This window comes from Micropterus dolomieu, linkage group LG05 (genome assembly GCF_021292245.1).
Source record: "Micropterus dolomieu isolate WLL.071019.BEF.003 ecotype Adirondacks linkage group LG05, ASM2129224v1, whole genome shotgun sequence".
NCBI classification, from domain to species: domain Eukaryota; kingdom Metazoa; phylum Chordata; class Actinopteri; order Centrarchiformes; family Centrarchidae; genus Micropterus; species Micropterus dolomieu.
In genome coordinates this window covers 10,297,789-10,325,696 of record NC_060154.1, presented here as the reverse complement: position 1 = coordinate 10,325,696, position 27,908 = coordinate 10,297,789, and the positions used below count along the sequence as shown (strand labels likewise).

The following is a 27,908-nucleotide window of genomic DNA, read 5'->3' as shown; positions in this document are numbered from 1 at the left end:
TTGTCTTCTGTATCTCTAATATTGCTGCTATGACCAGTAGATTTTCCTCTAAAATACTTCTTACTAGTCTGCTGCAGTTTGGTGGTTACAGATATGTATATAATAACAATAAAGTATTATATACAATAAGTATTCATTGTAGAACTAATACTATTGTCATTATTAACAATGCTACAGTCACTATCTGTATTACAATTTTTCAGAGACAAATTCTTCTTACAGCCAGCACTGTGATTTAGCTCATAATTTACTAGTATTGTAAAAGTTTTAAAAAAGTGGCTTGAAATTCACTCCTGGAGCAGAAATGCCCATGTTACGAATGAAGAACATCCTAGAGTGTTTTGGAGGCATTTTCTTTACTCAAACAAGATAAAAAGCAGAGCACTGTACTGCAGCTTTTCTTCATGAATAAAAAAAACACATGACTAAAACTGAACTGGCTACCAAGGCAGTCATTACCTGTCCTCCTCACTGACCTGTGTCTTACCCCTTGATCTCTGTGACCCAGGAACCGCTAAGTTGAATCAACATCACACTGTAATCTATCTGAAACACACATCCCATCCTGTTGTTATCTGTGTGGGAAGAAAGAGCAGCCTGATCTCTGCAGGCTGGTTAATAATCGTTTTATTGTAACAAAATTATGCAGATTAATTGAACGTGGTGTTTCCCTACAGGCACTAACACATCCACTTACACACTCCTGGTGCTGTGAGGTGTTCTGGATGCCACCAATTAATAATTAATCAAATTCTGCTCACTATAATGCTTTTTCTTCAGCCACTATACTGCTTGAAATCAAAGTTTTCCTACCTGTGGGTGGTCAATGTAAGGTAAAGTGGCTCTTTTTAGTTCCCGAAAGTTGATATTAAGGCATAAGACATTGTTGCCTCACTGCAACAAACATTTTAAGTATGTTTTTGCTAAATTGTTTAATCTGACTATTTTAATGTCAAAAACATGTCATGTGTTTGCCTTCTTTTTTTTAACTGGGGGTAAAAATGCATCTGAAAAACAATTTACACCATCAACCACCAACCTTAAATTTACATAGCTCATGTTTCAAACAGTGAAATACAACCAAAGCAGATAATTTGATTAAGTACATGTGGTTTCTTTTGTTAGCTTCTCTGACACTACATTTTTTACACGACTTAACAATATCTGTTAGGCCCAACCTCACTCATGGCCCACTTGTGTGTGTTTAAACAGTCATAGAATAACGCCAAAAAACAGTAATTAAATGCGTGATATAGAGAAAGAGAGGGAGAGAATAATGTGTGCGTTTCCTGAGATATTACACACCTCCAGATTTGCTGCTTTGGTTTTGAGAGTCGAACACACCCACTCATCCATAAAATCCACCGCTCGTTTGTACTTTCATGTCATCTCACATACTCATTTATGGCCTTTAAGCGTTCTCCTACAGAATCTACCCCACCAACTAAAGACACTGGTTGTGTCATATTTTCCAAGCTTCCTGTATGTAACTTGACGGTTTAACACCAATTTTTGCAGGTTAAGAAACCCCAAACTGCCAGTAAGTATTATTTTGATTTTTTTGACGTTCAACTTTCCACACATCACCAGCTTGCTTGTATTAGGTGGAAATTACTGCAAAAATAATTTCACAGTCTTGAATGTGTATTTAGTATTTTCTGTAGTACACATGCTGCATGTTTTACAAAAAACTCATTTTTAGAATAACGCTTATTACTACATGTCTAAAATGTTTGCACTTTTGTTAAAAAGCAAGCTGAATTAGTTCAATTGCATGAATGTGAAGACTAAGGCCTCACAACACTAAACCCTGATTGGGTGAGTAGAGCAGCTTTTAGAGATCAGGGTCAGCTGTAGAACAGCTGGTAGAGATTCAGTCTTTTTCTCAAGGACACTTAAGTATGTTGACGAGGTCGAACCTGGTTCCCCTGTGTTTACACCAGCCTGCTGATGCAAAATATAGAACTTTGATAAGAAAGAAGGAACTTTTTCTCAGTGATGTAACGTAATTGCACAATCCAGGAAAGAGTTAGTGTTTTTATAACAGATTGTACAACCTTAATTTTGTATTTCACATGTACAGCCAGTGAAGCTTAAGGGCTATGAGTTACACATCATCAACAATCTGAAGTCTAGCCACTGATTATGCAACCTGCTGCTCTCCAACACCCCTAAAACACACAAACACTGCAGAATGACTGGGTGGTGAAATGCAACACAAAAGTGGGCCATGCTTACCTGTTAGAGGCAAGGTCTTTATTCAGACATACAGACCCACTACAACTACAATCACACAGGATCCCCAGATCCCTGACCTTTCCATAAAAACTGCATCAGAGTGCTAGCATTTCTTTAAATCTGCTTCTCTCTCTCGTAATCTATCTAATTCCCTGTCTTTCCCTGCTTCCAGAGAGACTGCTGTCCTTCAAACTGATATTCTGTTATCATCATGTAGTTGGTATGTACTATTTCAGAGGGACCTACAGCCAGTAAAATAGTAAAATAAGTTGCAAATTTCAGATCACCAATATTACAAGTTACCAACTTTGTTTAGTAATATTCCTGAAATTCAAGGGGTGGAGTTCAGCCTGTTCTGCTCAGTTACAACTAGTGAGCATGTCCAGGGCTAAGCATCTTGCTCAAGGCCACTTCTGACAGCACACGGCTGCTGATAGACACATACACACACACACACACACAGTTTCGCGCCCCAAACCAGCCGATGCATCCTCGATCTCGCTTCCCAGAACTTTCAGTGTAGATTAGAGGCCAGTTTGAGGACAGAGGGGCCACTCTGATTCAGATAATGCAATTAAACTTTGCCTGATGCTGCAGTAAATGGTACCAGGCCCACTTTTAGTTTCCTGACCTGAATTTCTGCAGCAGAAAATGGAATTGGTCCCAAATCTCGATGCCGAGATCACATTCATATAGTGTCATACTGGGTATTTTACTACCAGAGACTGTGTGTGTGTGTGCGTGTGCATGTGCAGATAGAGAAGTGTGATCTGCTCTTACGTGAGTTGCAGTTCAATAGTTTGAATATTGAAATAATTCAAAAAAACTAGGCCACGGAATTCAATTGCTCCTGTGAGAGAAACGCGCACAATCACACATGATCTCCACTGATTCTAAATTGATACCACAAATTAAAACAAATTGACACCCACAAACGCTCTCTGTGTCTGGACTCTCTGTAAACTCAAACATTACACACACTTTCAGTAGGAACACAACACACCCACACATTTATACATATGAGTCCACAACATCTACCTCATGGAAAGAAACATGAAGTTTCTGTGAAATCTAACTTTTTCTACCACTGTTTAGGAACACATTAAGCAATACCAAATTAAAAAAAGAGACAAAAAGTTAAAGATAGACAGCAAACAACAGAAAACTAACAATTTCAGATGAAAAAGAAATGAATTCCTCTTTCCATATCTCTTATCTAAAAACTGCAAGAGATTAGGGTCAGTAGATAATAGTTGGGAACGTCTCCTTAGGAACAGAAATATGCAAAATACAATGACAGAAGGAAAAAGGGATGAAAGATGAAACAAAAGAAGGAGACAAAATGACAAAAAAACAATGAAAGACAGAATGAAAGAAAGAAATAAAATAAGGGGAGAACAGACCTACCACCGGCCGTAGAGTTCTGAGAGGTCTGGAGTGGGCAACCAAGCGAGCCAGGGTGTCCTCTTCACCCGGCCGGTCGACTACATGAGCATCGTACGCCACCATGATGGACACCTCCTGCATCATCTTGACTCCTCTTGCCCCCAACAGCGAGGAGGAGTAGAGGATGAAGAAGATGAATACAAAGGAGGAAAAGTGGTGGAGAAGGAAAAGGAGAGGAGGTGCTGCTGACAGGTTTTGTTTCTCTTTGAAAGTGGAGGCGGCGACTGGCTGCTTTCAAGAGTCCCTCTGGAGACGAGGCCTCGCCCACTGAGGGGAGGAGTGGAGGGGAGAGCAAGAGGGCAGTACAACACACCTGTTTGTTTCTCTCTCTCCCCGTCTCTGTAACGCTAGAAGTGTGTGACAAAGGAGGATGAGATTGCTTTTTCTTCCTTTCCACTGAGTATGTCCCTCCCCCTCTCTCACATTCGTGCCTCTCCCTCCCTCTCTTCCTCACTCTCTCTCAGTCTCTCTCTTAGACTCTCTTTAGGTTGAAGTCTGGAGCGTTTGTTTTTTCTGTTTCCTGCTGTTGGTAAAAATAAAGATAAAGGCTTGTTTACACATCTACACTATATGTGTGTGTGTGTGTGTGTGTGAGCTTGCGGTTGAGATAGATAGGAAGGAAGTTGTCAGATGAACCACAGTGACTTGATGTTCATAGTTACACTTCGTTCCAACAGTAAAACCCAGGAAGTGAAGTGAAGCAACTTCAAGGCTGTCCTGGATGATGCCTGAACGCTGTAAAGGCTTCCCAAAGGACTCCACAGCTAAAAACTACCTGATAATCTTGCTATTATGATGGCAACGGGCTCCTCCTCTTTCCTCCTGACAGGAGAAATGCATCAACAACCCCTAGTTATCTAGGAGTTCACTTTGTTGTATCTCTCTTTTGAGGAATCTTTTTCTGTCACTTTGTCTTTATCCCAGGCATATCTGGCTCTATCATGATGCATCTGGCATAGGTGTACTAAAAAGGAAGGCAGTGGTAGCAAAGAGAAAATCAAAATAATAATAATCAGTGTTCTAGAGAAATCTTGATGACAGCAAGAAGTGAGCACATTACAAGAATAGCTAGTGAGCTACACTGAATTATTTAACTGAGATACATAAATAATATAAGTAACATAAATAAAATATTTCTTAAATATATTAAAAAATAACAGATAAATAATAGATGACTAAAATGCTTTCAGATGCTTGAAAGATATAGGAGAATAACAAAAACTAGAAATAAATAAATAACAAAAACAATCAGTTTATAGGGATTTCACATTCAATTAACTATGAAATTGCCATAAGCTAGGAGTTGTATTGGATGTATCCTGTAAGCTTTTATCTAAAGTTAACATCTAGAGCCCGTTTCACAAAATGGTCAGTAGTGTTAGGCCAGTCATAATGTTGCTCTTCAATTATCCTAACGCAAGTTAGACAGTTTCATGAACATACAGATTCAGAGAGATTGAGATTGTTTCCATGGTAACAATTTGTGACCTGCTGACACGTGGAACCAAAAGACAAAAAAAATTTGCTCAAAATTTGTGGTTTTCTAACAATATGAAGGGAAAGTGTTTCTAGACACAGTAACCTGCTGCAAAAATACAGCAGTTAGGACATCATCAATAGTTTTCACTTGGAAATGATTCTGAACCTGAAGAGTTGGCAGAAGCACTGAGCCCTGCCACATTAAGAAGTCACAGCACCCAGCACAGCTACAGGTCTGCACTGCATCTGGATTTTAGGATACTGCAAGTTTTTTTGTATTGTTACATTCTTTGCTGATTTTTACCAGTAAGATGTCCTTGTAACTGTGAAAATGTTTGCTGCTACAGTCAAGTGAGTTGAACACTTTGATACGATTGCTCGGTTAGCCACGCTTTTCTAGTCTCAGTTTACCCAGAATTCATGGAGATTAACATAGTCAAGAACTACCTTGTGCAAGAGATGAATTTAGATGTATATCTCAAGTATTATTTAGATCTAAGCCATAGTGAAAGTGCACTTTCCATCTCTCTGATTAATCTTGTTTGTTTACAAAACAGTTACATTTGTTTGAGCAGAGATACTATGGACTTACAAGGTAGACATCTAAACACAAAATCAGATGACTCAATGATTAAATTATCGAACACTATAAAAAATTAACCGTCACTGTCAGCCAATTCCGTTGAGATGGCCAAGTTGCACAATTAGAAATAAAAACTCACATATGCCAGGCTGCAGTGGTGCTATGCTAACTGAAAGCCCTATACATCTCTCTTTGTACCTTTTTTGTTTGTATGTACAGTATAAAAACAAAACAAAAATTTTAGGCTGGTGTGGAAAATGCTGTAAAGTAAGAATGCTTTCAAAAATAGACATGTTAATAGATTATATTGATCAATTAACAAAATGCTAAATGAGTGAACAGCTGTGTAGGAAGAATACAACTTGGTGAGGAACAGTCAAACTCAGCTTTTGCACAGAACTGGACATGGTTCTCACTCTTTAGATTTCAATCCTTCTAATATATGTCCTACATAATACTAAAAATGACTTCTCTCACGTCTCTCTACACGCATCCTTCTCTCTTCTTTCTCCTCAGTTTTTTAAAGTTTAGCTTTCCTGTTGGAAGGATTTGGTAAAAACGGATTAATCAGTCGAACCCTGAGCGGCAAATGAAAATACAACATTTCTCTCCTGAAAAGTCATCACTCCAGCTGCGGTCCGGCGGATGTTTAAGAAGGCTGAGAAATTCAAATTCTTCCCATAATCCCCAGAAAAGCTAAGCCACCCGACTGCCCGTTGTGTTCATCAAGCCATGGTGCCAATGAATTCTTTCAGTGTTTTAAGCAGCTTACAGAGTTCAGCTGATCCGTAGACGTTGACAGAGAAAAATATGTAAAAGGGGGGAGGCAAGCAAAGTGGCTTGGACAGGCTGGTTTTCCCTTTTTCTCTGATGATGGTTTAGCATGGCAGGTCTTCCAACACTCTTCTAAGGAAAGTACCGTATCTATCTGCTCCTTTAACTTAGGACTCACCTTTTAACATAATGTACAAATGACTACAGTTTTACCTCGGCTTCTTACACTCTTCTCTTTCCGTTCATCCCTGATCCCAGACTGCATAATAGATGTTCAATAGATTTAACTGTCAGCATCAGCTTTGCCAGTCTGTCCCCAATACATTCATGATGTCTGATTAGCTTTTGTTCACTTGATAGCTAAAGACATCAGGTGGCCTGGAAATTCACCATTCAGTCTAGTAACAGAAGTCAACAATTTGCCAACAGTGTGTATAATAACTTCTTGTGTTGAGTGTGTTATGTGTGGTGTTGTTGAGTAATGTGATGTAGGCGGGAAACAATTAGTCAAATATTTGATCAGCTGATCATTATTATTCAACAACAATTTTGATAATCTATTAAACAGTAAAGGCGTTTATCAACAGAAAATGATAACATTTGCAGGATCTAGCTCAGTAAATGCTTTTCTCTGCTTTACGTCACTGCAAATTGGATCCATTTTTGGAAATTTTGGAGACATTACTTTTGGCTCTGGGTAATTGTGACATGGCTCATTTTATAGCAAACAGTGACTGAAAAAATATTAATGGATAGTATCACATGTCAGGGCATATGGTATGATGCTGTGTAATGTATAGATGTGTAGTATTGTCTGAGATGATGTTGTGAGGCTTTGTGCCATAAATGTGGCATGGCCTGGCTGGATAGGTGATTTGATGTAGCCTTGTGCAATCTGGTGTGACATGCTGTGAACTGTTGGTGTACTTGTTTGGATTGGTGGGGCGGACAGTGACAAAACTGTGGAAAAGTGAAGTGGAAGGAAAGATACTCTTTCTTCTTTCAGTCCTTCTCGTCACTCTCAGGTCTTTTTTTATCTGTCTCCCTCTGAATGACTTGCTCCATATACTTTCATCCATGGGGAATATTCTATTTTAATAGTTAAAAGAGCGACAGGTTTTTTTAAAAAAAAGCTTTGAACACAACACTAGAGGGAAGCAGCAGGGAAGTGAAAGATCAGTCACGGAGGATCAGGATAGGAGCAGAGACACACACAAAGTGTTCCTGTCTATCCTGAGGCTAAGTCCTCCTATCAGACAGACTACTTGTTTAAGTTCACTTCACCTGCCTGAGCAGTCTCTCTTCATTCAGCATGTGTGATTTGATGACATTTAGTGAGTTGCATTTTTTGGACCAATGTGTTTAATTGCTCCAACACCACATTTAAGACAAAAAAGGGAAATCTTTATGGTGTCCATCCCTCCAGTAGAGTTCTACAGACTTATTGAGTCAATTTAAAGGAGCAATGAAGCCAGCTTACGAATTTATGCTGGAAAATGTATGTTTTTCTGTTAGTGAGCATGTACATTATATGTTGTGCGTGTACTCTTGTAAAACATAAGGCCTTAGGTTGGGTAGGTTGTATAGCTGCAGGATTGTGCAAGAGTGCCAAAATGCTACCAAACCACCAGAGATAAACAGTCACACATTGCAGGATATCCTGTATGTTGAGAAATACACAGAAATACACTACACGTGGGGGGGATCGTAAGCACTAAGAGCAATGTGTCCTGCCAACATGCCCTTGGAGCACACTACATCACAAACTGCTTACGCACTGAAAGTTTTTCTAGAGAAGAAAGTTGGAAAATGCCTAAAATGTAAACTATTAACTGTGCAGATACAGAGAGAGGAGGGGGAGCAGGGGAGAGAAAGAGAGAAGGGTGGAGGGAGGATGATTATCTCTTCCATCTTTTTCTGTCGACTCTTTCCTTCCTCTATCACAACACACTCTGCTGACAGACACACACACAGAGTGTACTGCTTTTGGTCTCTGGTGACTACAGCAAATTCCCTGAATGCCAGCAGTCTCATTAAGGTCAGGACGATAACATGCGTGTGTGTGTGTGTGTGTGTGTGTGTGTGTTTGTGTGTGTGTGCATGTAAGGAATTTTAGTAACCACACAAGCTGGTAAGCTTTAAAGAAAACTATGACTACCATCCATGGAAGCCATCTTTTATCTGGCATTGTCAGATTACAGTCCAGAACAATAAACGACAACATACGAAAAAGACGAGTAAAAACGACAATAATAAATAACATGGCACACTGCAAAGGGTAACAGAAGACAACAACTAAACTGTGTTAAACCTGCAAAAACTGATCTTCTTTTGACCACTTGGGGCAGCAGAAAAACGTTATGACGTTTAGAGATTTTTTTGCTGAAAACAGCTGCTAGCTGCAGCCCAAAAATAACATTACGAGAGCAATGAGAGCGAACTAAAAATGTACATTTATGGACCGGACAGCTTTGAGTGCCAATTCCCTGTGGGTTCATCAATGCGCGAAAAATTTCAGTCTCATTTGATACATTGTTATTATAAAATATGTGTTTTAGCAGCTTTAAAGAACGCTATAATCATCTGAAACATTGTTCGCACCTCTCTGCCAGGCTTCTCCAACACAGAGGAGATCAAACCCACAGTATATCCAGTGCTATGTGGTAGTTCCTTCCTCCTGCAGAGAAAGTGATGTGTTCACATTTCAGGCTTGTTCGGAATAAACAGAATAAGAGAGCTGTGGCAATCTCCATGCCCAAAGAGACAAACAAATTACTTGAGACAAAGAAACAGTAGCAACTTCAGCAACAGAAAGTCCAAGGAAAAAGACGTCACAGTCCCACCTAGTCTTCTGACTGACAGCTAATCTCCGTAAAATGCAGTGCAAATAAAACATACACAAGTAACCCTAACTCACACCAAATACATGAACATAAATGAGATAAAAAGAATGTAGGACACCGATAAACAGCTCAGCAGTGCAATAAACCATTATACCTGAGATTCAGTGTACTGTGGACAAATCAACCAGACGTACAACAAACAACAAAACTGTACTTCACAGGCCCCAGGACCTCTAACCCATCTGGTAAAAGGTACACAGGAATTTCTTATTGTATTGCTTGGACTCATCCAACAATCTCATAGTCACATCAGGAGCGACCTGCGTTCCTAGAGTGCATTTGTACACATTTGTACACACGGTTTTAGGTTTTTTAACAGTGCAAAATATCTTGATTTTTTTACAGTTAAACTTTGAAATGGAGATATGAGGAAAATAAGGAATACAGGGCTTATGGATAGCAAATGCATGTGTTTGTTTGTAGAGCTCCTTACCTTGATGTTGCAGGCCTGCTCCATAAGCCTGCGGGCGTTCTCCGCAGCTCTGTAGCGTTTAGGGAGTTGGACTCTGAAGAACTTGAGAGCCCCTTCGAAGTCCGCCTGCAAGAGGTCCTCTTTAGATGTCTGGAGCGAGACATGAGGAGGTGGGAGGAGAAGGGAGGTGGTGGTGGAGACAGATAGGCAGGAGAGTCATTAAGTCATTAAGACATACAAAACACAGAGTAACCTCCAACATTAGATTTCAGAGAGACTTACAAGATATGTACTGTACAACTTGATGATCTGTGATACATTATTGGTTTTGTTCAATAAAGTGCACTATGTCCTTAGACAAATTATTCTCCTACTCACTCCATGCACCCAGAGGACAGGTACCTTTAGACTTTGCTGTTGCGAGATTAACAGATTTATAGGAGTTTTATCATACGGAGTGTCAGATACTACTACAGATAACAGACTTACGCTACGCAACAGTGTTTCTCGTTCTTCAACAAGTTTTTATCATTTTCATTATTTTGATTGTAGAGCTGGTTCCAAGGTGTTTGAGCATTTAAGAGTGTATGTGGTCAACAGCAGAAAGAACAGCAATGCCACTTTCCATTATCCACAATTGTAGGCTGAAAACTCAGCGAGCACCTCTCACCCCTCATCATTTTCGGTCACTTCCCATGCAATTTCCCTTCTGTGTTTCGTTCACCACTTTTTGCTTGAAGCAGTTTAAGGTTTTTCAGTTTTGAACTCATAGTAAATCAAAACTTATGAGCACAAGCTTCAGGGCTAAAATGTAAAACAATAGTTAATAGTTTGAAAGCACTTCCCTCCAGTGAATACAAGTGTCAAGATGCTTCAAATACAGCACAGAAAAGCCCTAACTAGTGCAGTGGAGAACCTCAGTTGCTGTGTGTGAATTTGTTGAACTAAGGATGTGGAGCAGGGTGTTTTTCAGTATGGAGTTCAGACAACAAATGTAAAAAAAAAAACAACTAACACCTATGACACCATCTTGTGGTGTAAGGATGCACTGTCGCAAGTATTTATGTATAGTTTATTTCTGTATACCATCTAATAATTTTTGGATACATTGTTTTCCTGAACTGCAAACGGCATCTCATTTTACAACCCTGTGGTAATATGATTAATAAATGTACATTGTAAACTTGTATTTATCAAACCTATCAAAGTCTGTATTTATGGCTCAGACATGACCAAGTTTTTCAAAATGAGACTATGGGATCAACTATAACAAAATATGACTTCTAGGCAACATGAATAGGAGACAGTGGGGGTAAATGTCCTTTGTTGAGTTGACCTTTGCATTCAGAGAGCTTCTTGTATGAATTTTCCAAATTAATCTATTCATGTAAGATATCTATCTAATGTGACATCCAGAAAGGTCCACAGCAGAATGTGCAAGCTTCAATTTTCAGGTCAAACCTTCACCACAACAGACGCAATAAATAGTGCTTTAGCCAAAGTTACTTTTCTGAGACATGTTTGGCTGGTTTCCCCCATCCTCTGTCTTCATCAGTAGTTCTTTTCATTATCAACACAAGCCAAATTAACAACCATTCTTTTATAACTCTAAACCGGAACCATCCCTGCATGCTCAGTTTAATTCATCCAGCGTCTGTTTCCCAGTCCCCCCACTCTCACCGCAAGCAGCTTAGGGACGAAGAGTCGGTGTCCCATCCCAAGGAGACCCATCACCCTGCAGAATGAGTCCTCTGAGGCCTGACTGCTATGGGCCCTTTCCTCCGCTGTTCCCTCTCCGTCCTCCACCGCCCTGCGCACTGCTGGAAGGGGCAGATGCGGGGTCAAGGCAGGTAAAGGGGGAGGAGAAGGCAGAGGGGAGGATGGAGGAGAAGGAGGTGGGGTGGGGCAGGGTGAGGGAGAGGGGTGGTCCCGCTCCGGGGCCAGGGTGGCAGAAGACTCCAGTGTGTCGTCCAAAAGTCTCAGTGGGTTTCTTGGAGTTGGAGGAGTGGTGAGCAGGAAGGTTGGTGTGTGTTCAACTTAGGTGATCCAAGATTCGCCTTGAGGTCACTGTCAAGCCAAACTGGCAGAGTCCTGGTGAATGAGATGACTGACCTTGTGGCTAGAGAAGCTGATAATGCCACATCAGGCAGTGTCACAACAGACTGATGTTCAACCCCGCTTACAGGAACACACACCAACTCAGCAGAGACAGCCCATGCATCCAAGGCATGCAACAGTGAGATAGATCCAGTTCATCTAGGCATCACAGACAATGGACAAGTGGACAAGACGTCAGTGGAAGCCACTCAGCTTGTACCACTGTCAGAGCCCACTAATGGCCACAAGGTGGGACAAAAAAACAGTCAGGAAATGATGTATTGACGCTGCTTTCGGCATACTGCTGAGTCTTCCAGCTACCTGCCAGCCTCACTTTGAAATTTAGTCACACTACCCACTCTCATCTTCCCGTGCCAAACTCCCCCAACCAATTCCAATCCAGTAAGCTGTTGCCTAGCAACAAAGCAGCTCAACACGCGGGCCTCTGCTCCGGTGAACAGCAGCGATGGATAAGTACTCCACCTTTTAAAAAAAATGTTCCTTCGTTGTTAGACTTCAAAGACGCAGAGAAAATCCCCCTCAGTCTGTGGGCCTTAGCGCTCAAGGCTTGGTGCGTGTGAGACGACACATCAAAGCGGTCGATGAGTTTTGTACCCTTTTATCCTTTCCAAATGGGACGTCAGACCTGGTAGGAAGCTGAGGGGATTTTACCTTTCTTTGACATGTACAATGACCTGAAATTACAGCATGAATCCTTTTCTCTGAAGAGCCCCAGTGTAAACCTGAGCAGGCGGTCCTGTCGACATGGCAAGCAGACAAGATGTGGTCTGTTAGCATGGGAGTATGGCACGTTTCTGCCTTCAGGAGATGATGATGCGTTTGTGTTGGTTTACGGCTGAGCGGATGCTGAACTCGTAGAGTCAGATTTAAGCCAGTGATGCATGAAAAACAAGATGTGTATGGAAAGAGGTAGTATAACAGATTAAAGCATTTCACAATAGCCTCTCTGTATCTTTGCTCTTCCTCTTCATTGATATAACCCTCTGATCTTCTGAAGTCTGACCAGATCCAAACCCCAAAGACCAGTAAAAGCTGTCAACAGCTCCAGCATGGATTGTCGTGCCTGTCCCTCCGGCAGATTTCCATTAGCAGCAGCCAGGCATCCGGTCCGTAGCGGTCAGTAGATCCTTTAGATGGGAAACCAGCTCCTTCAGATGGAAAGTCACTTCTGCTTCACAACAACAAAGCCTAAATGGGTGAGTGTTTGCATGAGTGTGTATGTTGTTGTGCTATCAGCAGTGATGGTCCTGGCCAGCAGCTGGGGTGAGGCAAAGCAAAGAAACCACACAGTGTTTTTCGTACACTGCCCCTCTTTTTTGCACTCACTCTGCCTTCCTTGCTTTCTCTACCTCTTTCCCTGTCTTTGTGATGCTAACAGCTAACGGCTAGCAGCTTCTATGGGCGGCTCCATTGCAGAGGTCTGGGTGGTGGACAGAGGTAGCGTGTTGGAGAAATACATAGCCAGCCAAAAGAGAAGAGGAGAAGGCGGAGGTAGAGGTAAAGAAGAGAGAGAACAAAGATCTGAGGGAGTGAAGAAGCTCCAAGCAGGCATCCATGGGAGGTAAAGATGAAGAGGGAAAAAAATTTAAAACAACAACACAAAGCTTTTCTCCTCCAGGTCCAGATTGCTAATGCTATAGCTTATGCTTCTGTTGTGATGTGGATGGCGGCTGCTAAGCAGGAGAGGGAGGGAGATGAAAACAGAGGGAGGGAGGGGTGACAAGAGCGGAGAGGAGAGCAGGATGAATGGAGGAGGGAGGAGGGAGCCTCTGGGGAGAATGCCGTCATGCCTGGCCAATGACAGGAAGGCAGTGGAAGCCCCTTCCATCCTCCTCACATCCTCATTTGTTCTCCATTTCCGACCATCGCATCCACCACATCTTTCTCTCTCTGACACATTATTGCTAATATATAAAGCAGGAGCATTTCTGAAAACCAACCACGCATGATTCATTTAGCGAGGAAAGCCTGAGTGTAGCTGCTTACTACGTAAAAGCAAAACACACATATTTATTATAATTGTTCATATCCTGAGCCAATCTGCAAAATTTTATTGGCTTTACCAGTTATAATGAAGGCCTATTGTTAGTGTGCCCATGTATACTATGTAGCTTTTTTATGAATGAGAACTTGATTGGGGCATCCCTCTTAATATCTGAATTTGGCTATTTCGGTTTAAGAAACTTGAGGGCCTAACTGCCTGGACATACAGTTTTGTTGCTTATGAGCTAATGGGGAGACCAGGAGAAACACATCAAACTCTGGGTTCAAAACTTTCTAACATATATTAAGAAAAGTAAAATAAAATTGTTTACTTGAGATTTATGAGTAGCCATGATGTTTTTTGGATATATGTAGCAGAAAAAGCTGAAGCAGTAAAAACCTTTGTAAACCACTTAATAGAACAATTACTGCAATAGCTACAAAACATTTTATACCTGTGTATTGTGGTACAGCAGGGGCCAAACTATGGCCTGCGGGCCAACTGCAGTCATTTTTAATGACTGTGGTGAATTATTTAAAATAAACTAGAATATGGCTTAATTCAAAAAAAATATAACAATAATGTACATTGCACATCCTAGTTTTAAACACTAGGTGTCGCTGTTGTTGAACAACTACTGGACCTACAATGAAGACAATAAAAAAATGTATATGTCTTAAAGATGTAAATGATTTATGTCAAACTGTCTGTAAAACCTGAGAGACTATCAGCTGGCATTTATTGGTCTTCAAAAATGTACTGATGTCTTGTCACATAAAGGAAAGACTTGAAATGAATGTAAAGAAATACAATAATTTGTTTATTTTGTTTCAGTATCAAGACCTAATGAGACAACAAAGCCTGTTCTTCGTCACTGAGTGAAACCAAGTATCAGCATGACTTCCACAAGGACTGTTCCATCAAGTGACTGCCCACTTTGAACTTAAAACACAGGCATGCAATATGACACTGTCATTGGCAAAACTCATCAATCCATCTCACCACAAACAGATCTGATAACACAACAACTAGTCATTCTACACCATTCTGCTCTAATGGCAACAATGTGCAGTTTGGTAATATTTAAAAAAAACCCTTAAAAATATATTAACTTTTGTCTTTTACCTTTTATTTACAATTTCTTTTTCAATATTGACTGATTTGAAATAAAATAGTAATATTTGTGTACTATGATGCGCAAATATTTCACTATCTAAAAATATGTATTTTTACATTTGTGATGTGTAAAATCATATCTACAAAAACACAGTTACTTCTACACACAAAACAGTTTTTGCACATTTGCAGATCGCTTTCTGCCAAGTTGTGGGTCATGTTACATTTGTAACTTCCTTTTTACACATTTGTGGAATTTTGAATATAAATGTAAAACAAATACAGTGATTAAGTATTCATTAGTAAATATACACTTGTACAGAACAATTTAGACTGAGGAGAGTCCAGTGGTCCAGCAGAAGCAGAAGTTGTCTCCTACAGATGACCTTGGTTATAACTCATGAGAGGCAATGTCATTACCGCCACCTGCTGGTGTCAACTGCTCTAACATTTACAGATCTCTGTGGTACAGAGTGGACAAAATTCCACAAACGCGTAAAAAGGAAGTCACAAATGTAATGTGACCTGCAAATTGACAGGAAATGATCCTCCAATGTGCAAAAACTGTTTGGTGTGTAAAAACAGATCCACAAACGCGAAAATAACACTTTGTATGTGAAACTGAAATGTGTGTGCAGAGTAAATTGTACATATTTTGGAAATTGCAAAACCAACAGTGTGGATGTTTGCATTTTATATCAAATAAATTTGGCCTACTCCAAATTCTTTCTCTCTCCCTGGGAGAAATAAAAGCAGGGGTGAGATATCAACTCAGTAGACAGCCGAAGCGACTCCAAGGAAGAGGTGAAAGGTTTCTCTCCCTAAGTGCTGTTTCTGGGCAGTCTGATCGTAAAACTGGCCACCTTTGGCAGCAGCCGTGATAAGCCCCAGCGCCTGACTGTTAAAATGACAAAGGAACACTCACCAGAGATTAGCGTTCTCATGAACAGCCTATAAAAACTCTTCTTAAGAGAGGGCAGGAAACCCTAAACTGCCCCACACGCATAACCACGGCAACTGACCTTGCTCTTTGTTTAATTACCTCACATCAAAGGATATTCTCCTCTTCACGCCCAGGTGTGAGAAACTCCAGGACACCAGGAGGACAGCCCTGAACTCCTTTGTGTAAGCAAAAGAGTACTCTCCTCAAGACTCAAAGCATTACCTTGTTTAATCTAAATAAGTTAATTTTGCAGTGTTTAATTTTCAGCAAGGACTCCTGACCTTTATCCATTTCATGTTGTAACCAATGCTTTGTTCCCAACACTTTCTGACACTTCCTTTAGAAATGATGATAAAGAAATGTCATCCTATACTCGATTCATTTTCTAGCTCAAATTTAAGGTTAAAATTGACTAAATTCCCCAGCTCCTGAGAAGATTGTTTTAGGATTAATCAGAGCTATCCTCATGTAACCCGAGCTCCCCCAAGTGGACAAAATAAGTCTTACAGGCCATCGTCTGAAATGCTGTTAATGTATAAATGTCAATCTGTATTTACTTGTCCATAATCTGATGCCATTCGTGTAGCTTGCCTATATTTTCTAAGAACGTGTAACAGCCACTATATCCAGAAGGCTAGTTAAGTTCCTCTCATCTGTGATTCTAATGAAATGCTAACCTTTTAAGGTCTAACTACTGACAATTGTTTTCCTTTTAAATGCTTAAAACTAAGAACGGCATACCCGTTTGAGAATTAAGGTTTGATTGTGGGAAGATATTTTATTACAATACACGCAAATAGATTTTTTTGTGATTAGACATATTAAAGTTAAGGAAACCTCTCTTGTTTTTCATTCATAATTTGGTATTAATTCTCATAAATTTATTAAAACATAGACATGCTACATTGCACTGTATTTTTGTGGATATAATTTTACACAACACAAATGTAAAAATACATGTTTTAGGTAGTGAGATATTTGTGTATTTTTTTTTTTTACAGATCTCCGCAATACACATTGGACAAAATTCCACAAATGTGTAAAAAGGAAGTTACAGATGTAACATGACCCACAAACTGACAGAAAGCAGTTTTGTGTGTACTAGTAGTCACTTTGTATTTTTGTAGATAGGATCACAAATGTAAAAATACATATTTGTAGATAGTGAAATATTTGCGCATCATAGTACACATTTGTGGATTGTTTTCTGTGGATTACAAATATTAAAGTCCAATAAAATCTTCCATAATTGATCCAATTCATATACTGCTGAAAACATATACTGCAACATAATAGTGCAGTTAAACATGGGAAGGTATCTCTTTAATCAAAGTCCTTAAAATAAACCCCACTACAACACAGACATACATAGACATATGTGTTATTTTGGTTAGAATCTGGTCACCGTAATAAAGACCGGCAGCTGTTATTAAATAAAATTCATCATATTCAACATGATGTTTAACATAATGAGTCTTAATCCATTGTCTAATGTGTCTTAAAAGTTTCAGTTTTCAGTTTGAGCACTAGGGGGCAAGAAACAAACGGTCTAACCTTTAACTATCATACCACACCTAGGGATGGGCTATGTCCTCACACACAAGACCGGTTCAGTACAATCATGCATCCCAAAAACTTTGCTTTGCACTTATTACTGGTAACGTCCTCGCTAATAATAATGTTAATAAGTGCTCAGCAAATCTTTGCGCAACCCTCCAAAAAATGTGAAATCTGCTATTTTTTAAATACAGATGGGTTTATCTTAAGTACAAAACTATTAAACTAAAATATAATCATACAAATCATATATATTTTTTCTCTTTTACTGAAGCAAAGTGGATTTACAGCTAAACTTTATCTGGGTGGGTTTAAAAGAAAATATGATTTTGGATATCAGTACTGATTTGATAGTTGAGCAAATTTAAACAGATAGTTACAGACAAATGAATAAATGAAGTGAATTCTAACCTTGAGCAGGGCCAGGGCTACATTGAAGATTATGTTCAGACCCTGCAAGAGAGAGGAGAATTAGGTGTGAATACAATAACAAGTGGTTACAATGTTTCAGTGTGTCTGTAAATATAAGTGGAACTGAATTTTACCGCAATCCATAGCCAGCTTTTCTTGTTGGTGGCTTCCAATGAATGATACAGCTAAGAATTCCAAAAATATTAGGTGGATGTCTAAAATCCTAACAAGTGTTAGAGATAAAGGATACCATTGATATCAGATGTTGGTACGTCCAGCTTTCCCTGTCCTAACTGCTGCTTAGGAGAGTGTTTTAATTTCTTCCCTAAATTTGGATTAAACACCGCCCACAATATCCTACTGAACTGAATTACACCATCTCTAAAGTTAACTTTCAATTTTCAATTCTTTATATGTATTGTGTGGAGCAAGGTATTGTGGTAAGATGTTATGTTTCTATTAACTGATATTTGTACACTAATGCTGTGACAATATGTTTTTCCTGTCTCTTTTGTTGATATGCTGTGTGATAGGCTTCTGATGTTGAAACAGAAAGAAAGAAAATGTAAAGCTGATGTCAGCTCTGCATGGGACACCCGTCTCCTTGGTCTCTGTGATAACCAGTTCACATGGCAACACAGAGCTAAAAATATCTGGACAGCTCTAAAAATAACTGGAGAAAGAGAAAGAGAGGGGGAGCTCTGCCTTCACACACACAAACACACACACACACACACACACACACACACACACACACACACACCTATCTTTGTAGGCCTCAAGATGGTGCTACAGTGCTGAGGCAGGACCAAAGGTGAGCATGACAGAAAGAAGGATAATCTCCGAGTGGGTGATTCATGCAGGAAAAAAAGCGATGAACATATATAACAGATTGGAATGGTGACGGGGTAACAGGCCAAGGGAGTAGTGAAGGCTCAAGACTACATGATGTTACACATGCGAGTTGATCAGAGCTAAGAAGATACATGTAAAAACAGAGGGGGGATCATTTTGCAGCTTGTTACCACTAGAAATGTGATTTTTCTTTAGCAGGAGTGAAAGTAACTAAAGTGGTAATAACTGATGACTCTAAAGCGACTCACATGTGACCTAAAAAAACCTCACTTGACATCAAGGTGTGAGCCTGGGATTCCCCACCAATTTGCATAACTTTTGGAGATACAAGCTCTAAGTGGAAAAATACCATAAGATCAAACAAAGTCCGGTAGCCTTTGACTTACTATTTCTAGATATGAGTTAGAGATTTTGAATAAGAAAGTTGGATGAAAATGTTGAACAGAGGAAAAGAGTAAAATAATTATCAAAGAAAAATGTTGAGAAGACTTCATCAAGGAAAAACCACAGCTGACTGGGGGAGTGTGAATACAGTGATAAAAGGGATGAGAAAAAAGCTCACACAAAGTTCAAGGACAGAAAAAGGGGATAAAGGTAAGAACAGGAAAGAAGGAAAGATAAAAAGTGCAAAAATAAAAAAAAAAGAATAAAGGGCAAACAAGTAAAGCTGGGGATGAGAGTGAGCAATGACAGAATGCTGTTTAAAGAGAGACAAAGGAAAAGATAAGATAAAAACAAAGACAATAATAGAGACTGATGCATAAATAAGTATAAGACTGAGCCAACAAACGAGAGACAGTAGAAGAAGGAAAACATACGACAACAAAAGTTGTTAAAGAAATGGCAAGAAAATAGATATATGACAGAGAGTAAACAAGGAAAGAGAAAGATGATAGAGAAACGAAGTGATAAAGGAGTGGGTGAAGATGATTGAGAGAGCCAAAAAGAGGAGGGCAGACAGAGAGGGATGCAGGAGATGAGAATTCTGGTTTAAAGAGCAGATTTTCATCATCCGGCTCATTGGGTGAGAAAGACCTGGGAAACTTTTAATTGTTCTGCCCGGGGCCAATAGGAGGACAGGGAGGGAGGGAAGAGAGAAAGAGAGAGAAGGATAGAGGGGAGAGAAAACAAATAGGGCATTTGACTTTTGATACTGACGCAATGAAGCTTTTTAGAACAACATAAAAATTCTAATAAATAAAATATATAGAAAATACACTAATAATAGTTTTCCTCAAGGCTCTGTTCTTGGCCCCTGCTACTTTGAGTTTATATGCTCCAAACACAATAATTATTTTCCGTAAGGACACAGCTGCATGTACCACCTTGAGATAAGGGCCTCGGTCAGGCAGTCCCAGTGCATACTCATTACACATTTGGCTTCACCAGGTCTGTCTGGCAGCTTTATCTGCCACCTGATCCGACTCACCAGCAGGTGGTGATCAGCTGAAAGCTTGGTTTCTCTCTTCACCTCAGTCGCCAAATCATTTGGCCGCAGATCAGATGACACGGTCAAAGAAACAAAAACTCAGGTGTGGATCATGAGTCTTTAGTTGTTTTGGTACCAAGAAGACTTATGAACTACTATTCTAGTACTTGTTTTAAATACTTTTATTCCTTGCCTTTTTTTTAATAGTAAATTATTCTGTAGCACTGTAAAACAAAGATGCTATATGATTAAAGATTATTATTATTTACATCACACCACACAGACTCAAAGTAGTGCTGCTGACCATTGCGGGACTGAGAGGGAATTGAGATGTTTGCAGTATTCTTTAGGCTGCTACTGCCTGATGTCAGCAGCCGCATGGCTTCTAAGGACAAACCACAAAAGAAACACACACCTAAACTGTTTTAACCGATGTTTTAGAGAGATTTTCAAAATTGTTCTTTCACCATTTCATCGTTCAAGCTCCTCTGTGATCTCAGGGGAAATACACTTGTCCAGAAGTTAAGAAAAGGTTGCAGAATATCACAGGATTTGTTAGAAGACATAGTCGTAGTAACAAGGAGTACTGTATATTAATATTTTGAAGTAGTAAGTCCAACCAATAGTAGCATTTTGAAAAGCTTTTGGGAGAAAGTCTCTTCAGAGGAGCTTTCTGTTAAAATGTTTTAAAACAGGAAGCAAGCAGTTATTGTTATCAGGTCAAGTGGTCCTAATGACATTAAATCAGTGATCGCATCAACCCTTAAAAGCCCGATCAGTGCTTCTCTATTGATAACAATGAGAATATATTAGATAAAACAACAGGGCAGATTGCAGACAAATCAGAGCTGGTATAGCTTTACCCTCTACCTGTGGCCACTGAAAGCCAGACAGAAGAGGTACTGTACAGTTTAACCAACACATCTCTCTCCATCCTTCTCTTTCCCCTTCCTCCTACATTGATGGTTGCCATCTTCCCTTCCCATTCCTTTCATTCAATTTTTAATAAGAAAGTGTAATAATTCAATTGTCTTGAATAAGATAGGAATAGAGGTCTGTGCCTGTATTGAACTGTATTAAACACCAGTGTAAACAACAAGGGACTAGGAGTGCATCCCTGCCTGGTGCCCCTGTGCAGATTAAATATATCTGAAACTGTCCGATAAGTAAGGATTTTTGCATCAGGATTTTTTCTGGATCTTAACCCCATGAGATGAATACATTTTTTCTAACACAGCAAATAAATAGGGCCATTCTACGCAGTCAAAGGGCTTCTCTGTATCTAAACTCAAAATTAACATGTCCTCCTTTGGGTTTCTAGGGAAATACATAATGTTGAAAAAGCACCTGAAGTTATGAATCAAGTGTCCGTTTGGGATAAACCTTGTCTGATCAGGATGTACCAATTTAGCCATAAGAGGGCTGAATGTTCTAGCTAAGGATTTAGCCAAGATATTTTGGTCTGTGTTTAAGAGAGACACCGGTCTACATATGAGTCTATCTGCATCAAGTCTTTCCTTTTCTTCGAAATAAGTGTCATTTACTTGCCAGTAACCTCTGCAACTCATTCTCTACCTTTTGTGACCTTCTTTTCTACCTCCTTACTACTTCTCTCATCTTTCTAGAAGGCTGACACTCCCCTCTGGACAGTGTAGACTTAATCAATCTACCTGTATTCCCAGTATAAAGTAGTGCAGTGAGTCAAAATGTACCTCACAGAGAAGCAGGTCAGTGATGTGGAAAACCATGCACAGGGGGAACTTGGCAGTGAAGAGGGTGAGGAACCACTGGGAGGCATACATGTGTGCCTCCAGGTTCAGCTCCTGGAAGTGGGACCACAGGTCTGGAAGCTGTTCCTGTAGGAGCAGATAGAAGAGAAGGAAGAGGAGGAGGGGGAGAAACTTTTGAGATAAAACAGTACTTAGAAGAATACAAAGATAAGGTTCCTGCTTGTCATTTCAATTTTACATTATTTCATTTTCACTCATACTTTATTAAATCATGCCGTATTGCTGAGATGATAATGTCTTTCAAGAGAGACCTACGAACAAAGAAAAGTTTAAAAAGACACATAACACAGTTCAGCACCACATCCCAGCTACTAAACAGTCCGATACATTATTCATACATTACACACAGCGTAATAGGCTAGATACTATGTTATAGAAAGCACCCACATTCACAAAATTTTACACTGACAAATCTGTGACGAGGATGAGCAATTTTACCTTTGTAGAGCTATCTGTTTCATATAATGTACAACGTGTATGAGCACCAGAATTCAATAATGCCAGTGTTATTATATCACTCTGTGAACTTGATTTTCTGATGAGGGTTCCTACATTTGTTTTATCCCCCTACCTATTATACTCTTACCTCAACATTGTGCGAAGTGTGCTTGTCTTAGCGTCCAGGCATGTACAGTGAATAAAGAATTACATTAACCAGATAGTGATCCACTTTGGCAGTCAACACTTACCATGCCACATGACATGACTGGATCAGATAGTGACCTCCCACCTGTATCCTAATAATTAACAGTCAATGCTAACATCCTTACATTGAGCACATTTGGTCGATGCTAACCGAGTTGATCTTGATGCTGAGAGATGACTGACTGCATGGCTAGGATGGATTTCAGGGGCAAATTAAACTAATGAGTGACTGGATTTAGGCTGTAATACCTGAGTGGAATGGGACCTTAAAAGCAATAGGATCATTGGCCTCAACAGACAGAACGAATGCTGTTCATCTTACAGAGACCTCAAGTCTCACAGATTTAATTCTTATTATATTCGTTTACATTCAGTGACCAGAAAAAAACAAGTCAACAAGGCAACAACAAACATGTCGTCCTCTGCAGATGATGCAATCACTGGTAAAATGCTCTCCATATTTGAATATGATCAAACTTTCCTCGCTTTTATGGAAAATGCAAACGCATTTTGTAAGGCTTTTTGCACTGTCTGCTAGTCTTTTCATTTTAGTAGCACCCAGGTTGAGTAACTGTAAAAAATGCTGTATTCAATAAATTAAATGAAACAGCCTTCATTGTTGGGGGACCTTCATTGTCAAGAAAGTGAAAATGCTGGAAAATCAATTCTAGTGTCAATGAATGGTTCTAGACTAGTCTGTACAACAAGGATAGCTGAATATGTAAAGTGAATTTCATGGTATTTAAACTTATGTTGTAGACAAAATGACAGATTAACATTTTTGATTTTGAGCCCCCTAAATGCCACTCTTCCACTAAGTGGTGAGATTAATCCTCTCTTACACTACAGCCATAGGTGTCTGAACAAATGTGTGATGAGCAAACAAAGAAAAGAAACAGAGATCAGTGTAAACTAGCAGTGACCTGTAGTTGTAGCATCTTTTCAAACCAATTCAGTTTTAAATTCTGGGATATATTTTTAATGTACTCAGCCACAATGTTGCAGCACTTTTCAACCGCACCAACAAAGCGTTTTGAATTTGATAGTGTTTTGGGTAGCGTAGCACATACAACCGTCAGCTATGCATAAACGATGAAGAAAACATGATTTCTCAGAAAAAAAAATTAGTGGCCAAAACATAAACCTATAGGTTAGCTAGATAGTCCCGTGTTACTAAGTTAAGTAACATTGAGGATATCGTAAAGAAAAACTTGAAATGGGAACACATTACAGGGAAAAACACTTTTGGAACCAGCAGCCCTCCCACACAGCTGTATTTCATCAACTCCGCCCATCTGGTCAGGGTTGTCTTCTTCAATTGCATTGTTATAACATTCCATTCCATTTCAAAACGCTATGAAACAGCGCATCACTAACCTGCATCAGCCTCTCCAGCTGGTAGAACTTGCAGTGAAGATCCTCAAAGTTGTTTTTATAGAGAGCTCTGAGGCCGTACTCATACATTATTTTCACCAACACACAGAAGGCCTGTTCCTCGGGCATCTGAAACCAGATGAATAACCATAAAGTACAGCTACATGAACTGAAACTCTGAACTGGCTGTCTAAAATACATATATATAAAACTGTATCTCTGTTGCCACAAAGGAAACCAGGAGATTTTGTTTGATTCTCCACATGACATTTTCTGGTCAGGATAGATTCAAGACAATAAACAGATTCTTTCTTTATCTCTATCTGCATTACCAGACCAGTGCTAAATTTTATTTACAATGTTTTGGCAACGCCCCCCCCCCCCCCCCCCCCCCACCCCCCACCCAATCTGCTCCTTAACAAAGATGGAAAACGAATGAAAATTTAGTTTCTGACATAATTTCTGTGAAATATGTGTGTGTGGGGGGACAGTGGGGATGAGGGTTGGGGGTGTTGGGTTTGAGGGTTGGGGGTGTTGGGTTTGAGGGGGGGAGGGGGGGTCATGAAGGGGCATACTTCAAGGTGTTTACATGTGCAAAAACATTTTGTGTTCTTCATTGTGTTAGGATGAATGAAGATAAGAGGTGTGAAAGAAAGCTTAAAATTGCGTGTGTGTATGTGAGAGAGAGAGAGAGCTAGAGCAGAAATAAACACACACACACACACACACACACAATTGCAGACGGTGAGGTGATATTTAATCAGAGTGACAGTATGTGTTTGGGGCTGAATGGGCTCCTGCAGGTAAACCTGAACCCCTATTAATATTCCTGACATCTCCTCCCATAACCTCTCCCTTCTTCCTATTCCTCCTCTATAACCCGTCTGCCTCCTCCTCCTGTATATCCTCTCTTTCTTTTACTGCTGCTTTCCCCTTTATCTCTCCCCCTCCTTCTCTTCACCTTTACAGCCTCCTCCTCCATAACTCCACTCTCCTCTCTTTTCCACTCCTGTCTCCTCTATATCTTAGGATGTGCCTTCACTAAACCCGTCCATAGCTCTCCAGTCATCTCTCCTTACCCCACCTCCTCCTGACCTCTTTCTCCCCTACACTCTCCCTCCATCTACCTCCACTTTAACCTGTGCTGCCCTTGTGATTTGGACCTCAACCAAACTTCTACCTACCTCTGCATATATTCCTCTGCCTCTTCTCCATCTGTCTTTTAACACTATCCACAAATAAAATTCCAGGTGTGTTTTATGCACTAAAGTTGCAACACACTTTGAACAGACAAGAAACACTGAATAAAAGAAAGATACTAATGTATGGGAAGGGGTATTTAGAGCAGGGGTTCTTTAAGAGTTGTGTGTCTGTTAATGACCTTGAAAGAGTCATTAACAGACAGTGTGAGAGTGACCGAATGTTGTGTCCACTTCTTTACCACTCCTTATTTTCTGTTATGACTCAGTCTCGTGCCTTCAGCTCTAACTTCTTTCACTCTCACTCACTCTTTTCATCCACATCAGTCTGCTATAAACTGTTGTCATACCAGAAGCAAACTTTCTTTTCAGCTAGAGACATTCTTTCTGTTTCCTTCTCTCTCTCAGCCTCCATTTAGTCTTTTATATTGTCTCCGTTCTGCTTTATTACACCCAGCACAAGCTAAGAGACTTTCTGTAGATGCAGTGAGGTGTAGGTACAGCAGCACAATGCTGACATATTTTCTTTATTAAGAAACCCTTCATTATTTCCTTGATTGCTGTGCTCAATCATAGACTGTAGTAGCATCAAGATAACATTCCAGCAGCTCCAAAGAGCTTTTATCTTGAAAGCATGTGACAAGGGAGAATCATCAGACCCAAGTTCTTCCTAAATGTAAAGGAGGTTAAATGTAATTGTTTTATTTTTAGACTTTGCTAATGTTGTTTCTGAGAATGTATATTGTGACCGTTTGTGATTTGTTTGTTCCGTATGATTTGTGATTTCCTTTGCCATTTGTTCCATGTTTCCGTTTAGCTCCTGTCTGGGGCGATTTTGATCTTCCACAATTTTGTGCAGCTGCTGCTGAATTCCATAGCCAGAAGATATCGCTTCTGAGCCAGTATTGTCAGCCATTTTGTGTTTCTTTGTTATGTTTGTCCCAGAAATAAAGTTTGCTTTAACGTCGCAAAGCGTGGCTTTGTATTATTTATTTCACTGTTATTTTATCATTCGACAATTTTTAGTTTAATGTCCCATCTGGGGTGCCATTCTTATGTGACAGTTTGACTCTTAATTTAGTTATGTCTGGGGTACCAGCCTCTCCTGACATGTTAGATATTCAGGTTTTTGGTTTATACAGTATCCGTTGTCTTTTAATCAAATGTCAAAAAGGACCCATATATCAGAATATGGACCCTCACGTTGAATAACTAACTGGGTAATGAAAACCACAACTCAAGAGTTTTAAAGCGTAATAAAAAACATCTTGTATTTCAATAATGCACAAACAAAACAACCCACAAAATAATGCTATGTAAACAACTCAAATTGTCCTCTCTGGGTATCAATTCAATGTATTCAAGTATTCTCTTTGTTGGCAAAAACACAAAATAGGCTCTTTTTCAGTTCATTCAGGGAAACACAAAAATAGACTCTTTCAAAGTACGTAAATTCATTTCAATCAGTCCAGCAAAATCAATAATTAAATTAATCAAAAATCAAGGTTCAAGTCAACAACACACCACAAACCAGCTGGGATACAAAAAAAAAGTGCTTTAGTGCACTTACGACCGGGCGGTCTACTGGGCAAAAGAACCCTAGTCCAGCATGTGGTCATGGCGTTTGGGCGTTACGCCGGTAAGTAGTTGATTGTTTTATTTCTGCAGCAGAGGTGATGATTATTTGTAGAGTGGTGATGGATGATAGGAACTGTACGGAGGATGGTGCTTGTGTAGGTGATTGAAAACGATTCGTCAAGATATTATATTGCCTTGCTTTAAACGTTTATTCACAACAAAAAATTATTTTTACTCCGCCGCAATCATGCTCAATTCACTGCTCTCTTCACTAATCTCTTGAATACGCTGTCCTCTTCCCCTTTCACTCTTTTATTCACTAGGGAGGATACAGCTGCCGCTGTAGCGCAAAGTGAATCAGAGCAAGTGGGTGGTATTGGCGGTCCTCACAAGGGCGGTGCATCCCGAATGTTACAGGTTGTCACAATATGTATGTGTTAGGGATGAAACGGTTACCGGTTTAATGTAAAATTCCAGACAATTAGTATTACCATTTTAAATTTTGATATCATTAAAACCGTGTTTGATAACCACGCCACAGTAAATATTGTCCAGCAACAGTCTCCCAGACGCAAGCGCTGCATGCAACATGGGTTTATTTTTAGGTCAATGACAACCTGTCGGAAGGCAGTGACGCCGCTCTGGAGATTTTTCAGCCTGTCTGAAGTGTGGTCGTATTTTGGTTTTTATAAGAGTGCTGAGGGAAGATCGAAAAAAATCGCTGCAAAAGGGGACAACACTCCCTCACCTTTGTGATCACCACCCACTCACTGTTTCCTTAAGACTCATTTGTACTTACGTAAACTGTGCATGGGGTCACTGCATATACTTAAACTTTATATCGTCTTTAGTTAATGTACATTTGATATGGTTTTGATATGTATAAATAAGGTTATTATTTAAATGTTTATGCAAACATAAAGTGCTGCTAATTGTATATGTAGTTTTCAATATATAGTTTGGTGTATCAGTACTTTTTTTCAGCACATTTTAACAAAAACACGATACTGATAACCATTATAACTTTGGTCACTATAATCGTGAATTTTCATATTGTTTCATTAAAAAAAAATT

General features: G+C 39.6%; 1 protein-coding gene and 1 long non-coding RNA gene across 4 annotated transcripts in view; one reads left to right on the top strand and one right to left on the bottom strand.

The window, feature by feature from the left end:
• rabgap1l (RAB GTPase activating protein 1-like) overlaps nucleotides 1-27,908 on the bottom strand; it is a 132,938-nt gene that overhangs the window by 15,401 nt on the left and 89,629 nt on the right. For 2 of the 3 annotated variants that reach the window (XM_046048724.1, XM_046048723.1), the window contains exons 16-19: nucleotides 24,061-24,186; nucleotides 21,961-22,104; nucleotides 17,965-18,006; nucleotides 9,857-9,985 (exon numbers count right to left, since the gene is read on the bottom strand). In XM_046048724.1, coding sequence (XP_045904680.1) covers nucleotides 9,857-9,985; nucleotides 17,965-18,006; nucleotides 21,961-22,104; nucleotides 24,061-24,186 — 441 coding nt within the window. Of the gene's footprint in view, nucleotides 1-3,645; nucleotides 3,983-9,856; nucleotides 9,986-17,964; nucleotides 18,007-21,960; nucleotides 22,105-24,060; nucleotides 24,187-27,908 lie in introns of those variants that run through there. The other variant, XM_046048725.1, reaches the window with a different exon arrangement.
• Nucleotides 12,412-13,508, top strand: LOC123970603. The gene is made up of 4 exons (XR_006825019.1): nucleotides 12,412-12,581; nucleotides 12,661-12,862; nucleotides 12,951-13,149; nucleotides 13,332-13,508. It is a non-coding gene; the product is annotated as an uncharacterized LOC123970603 (long non-coding RNA).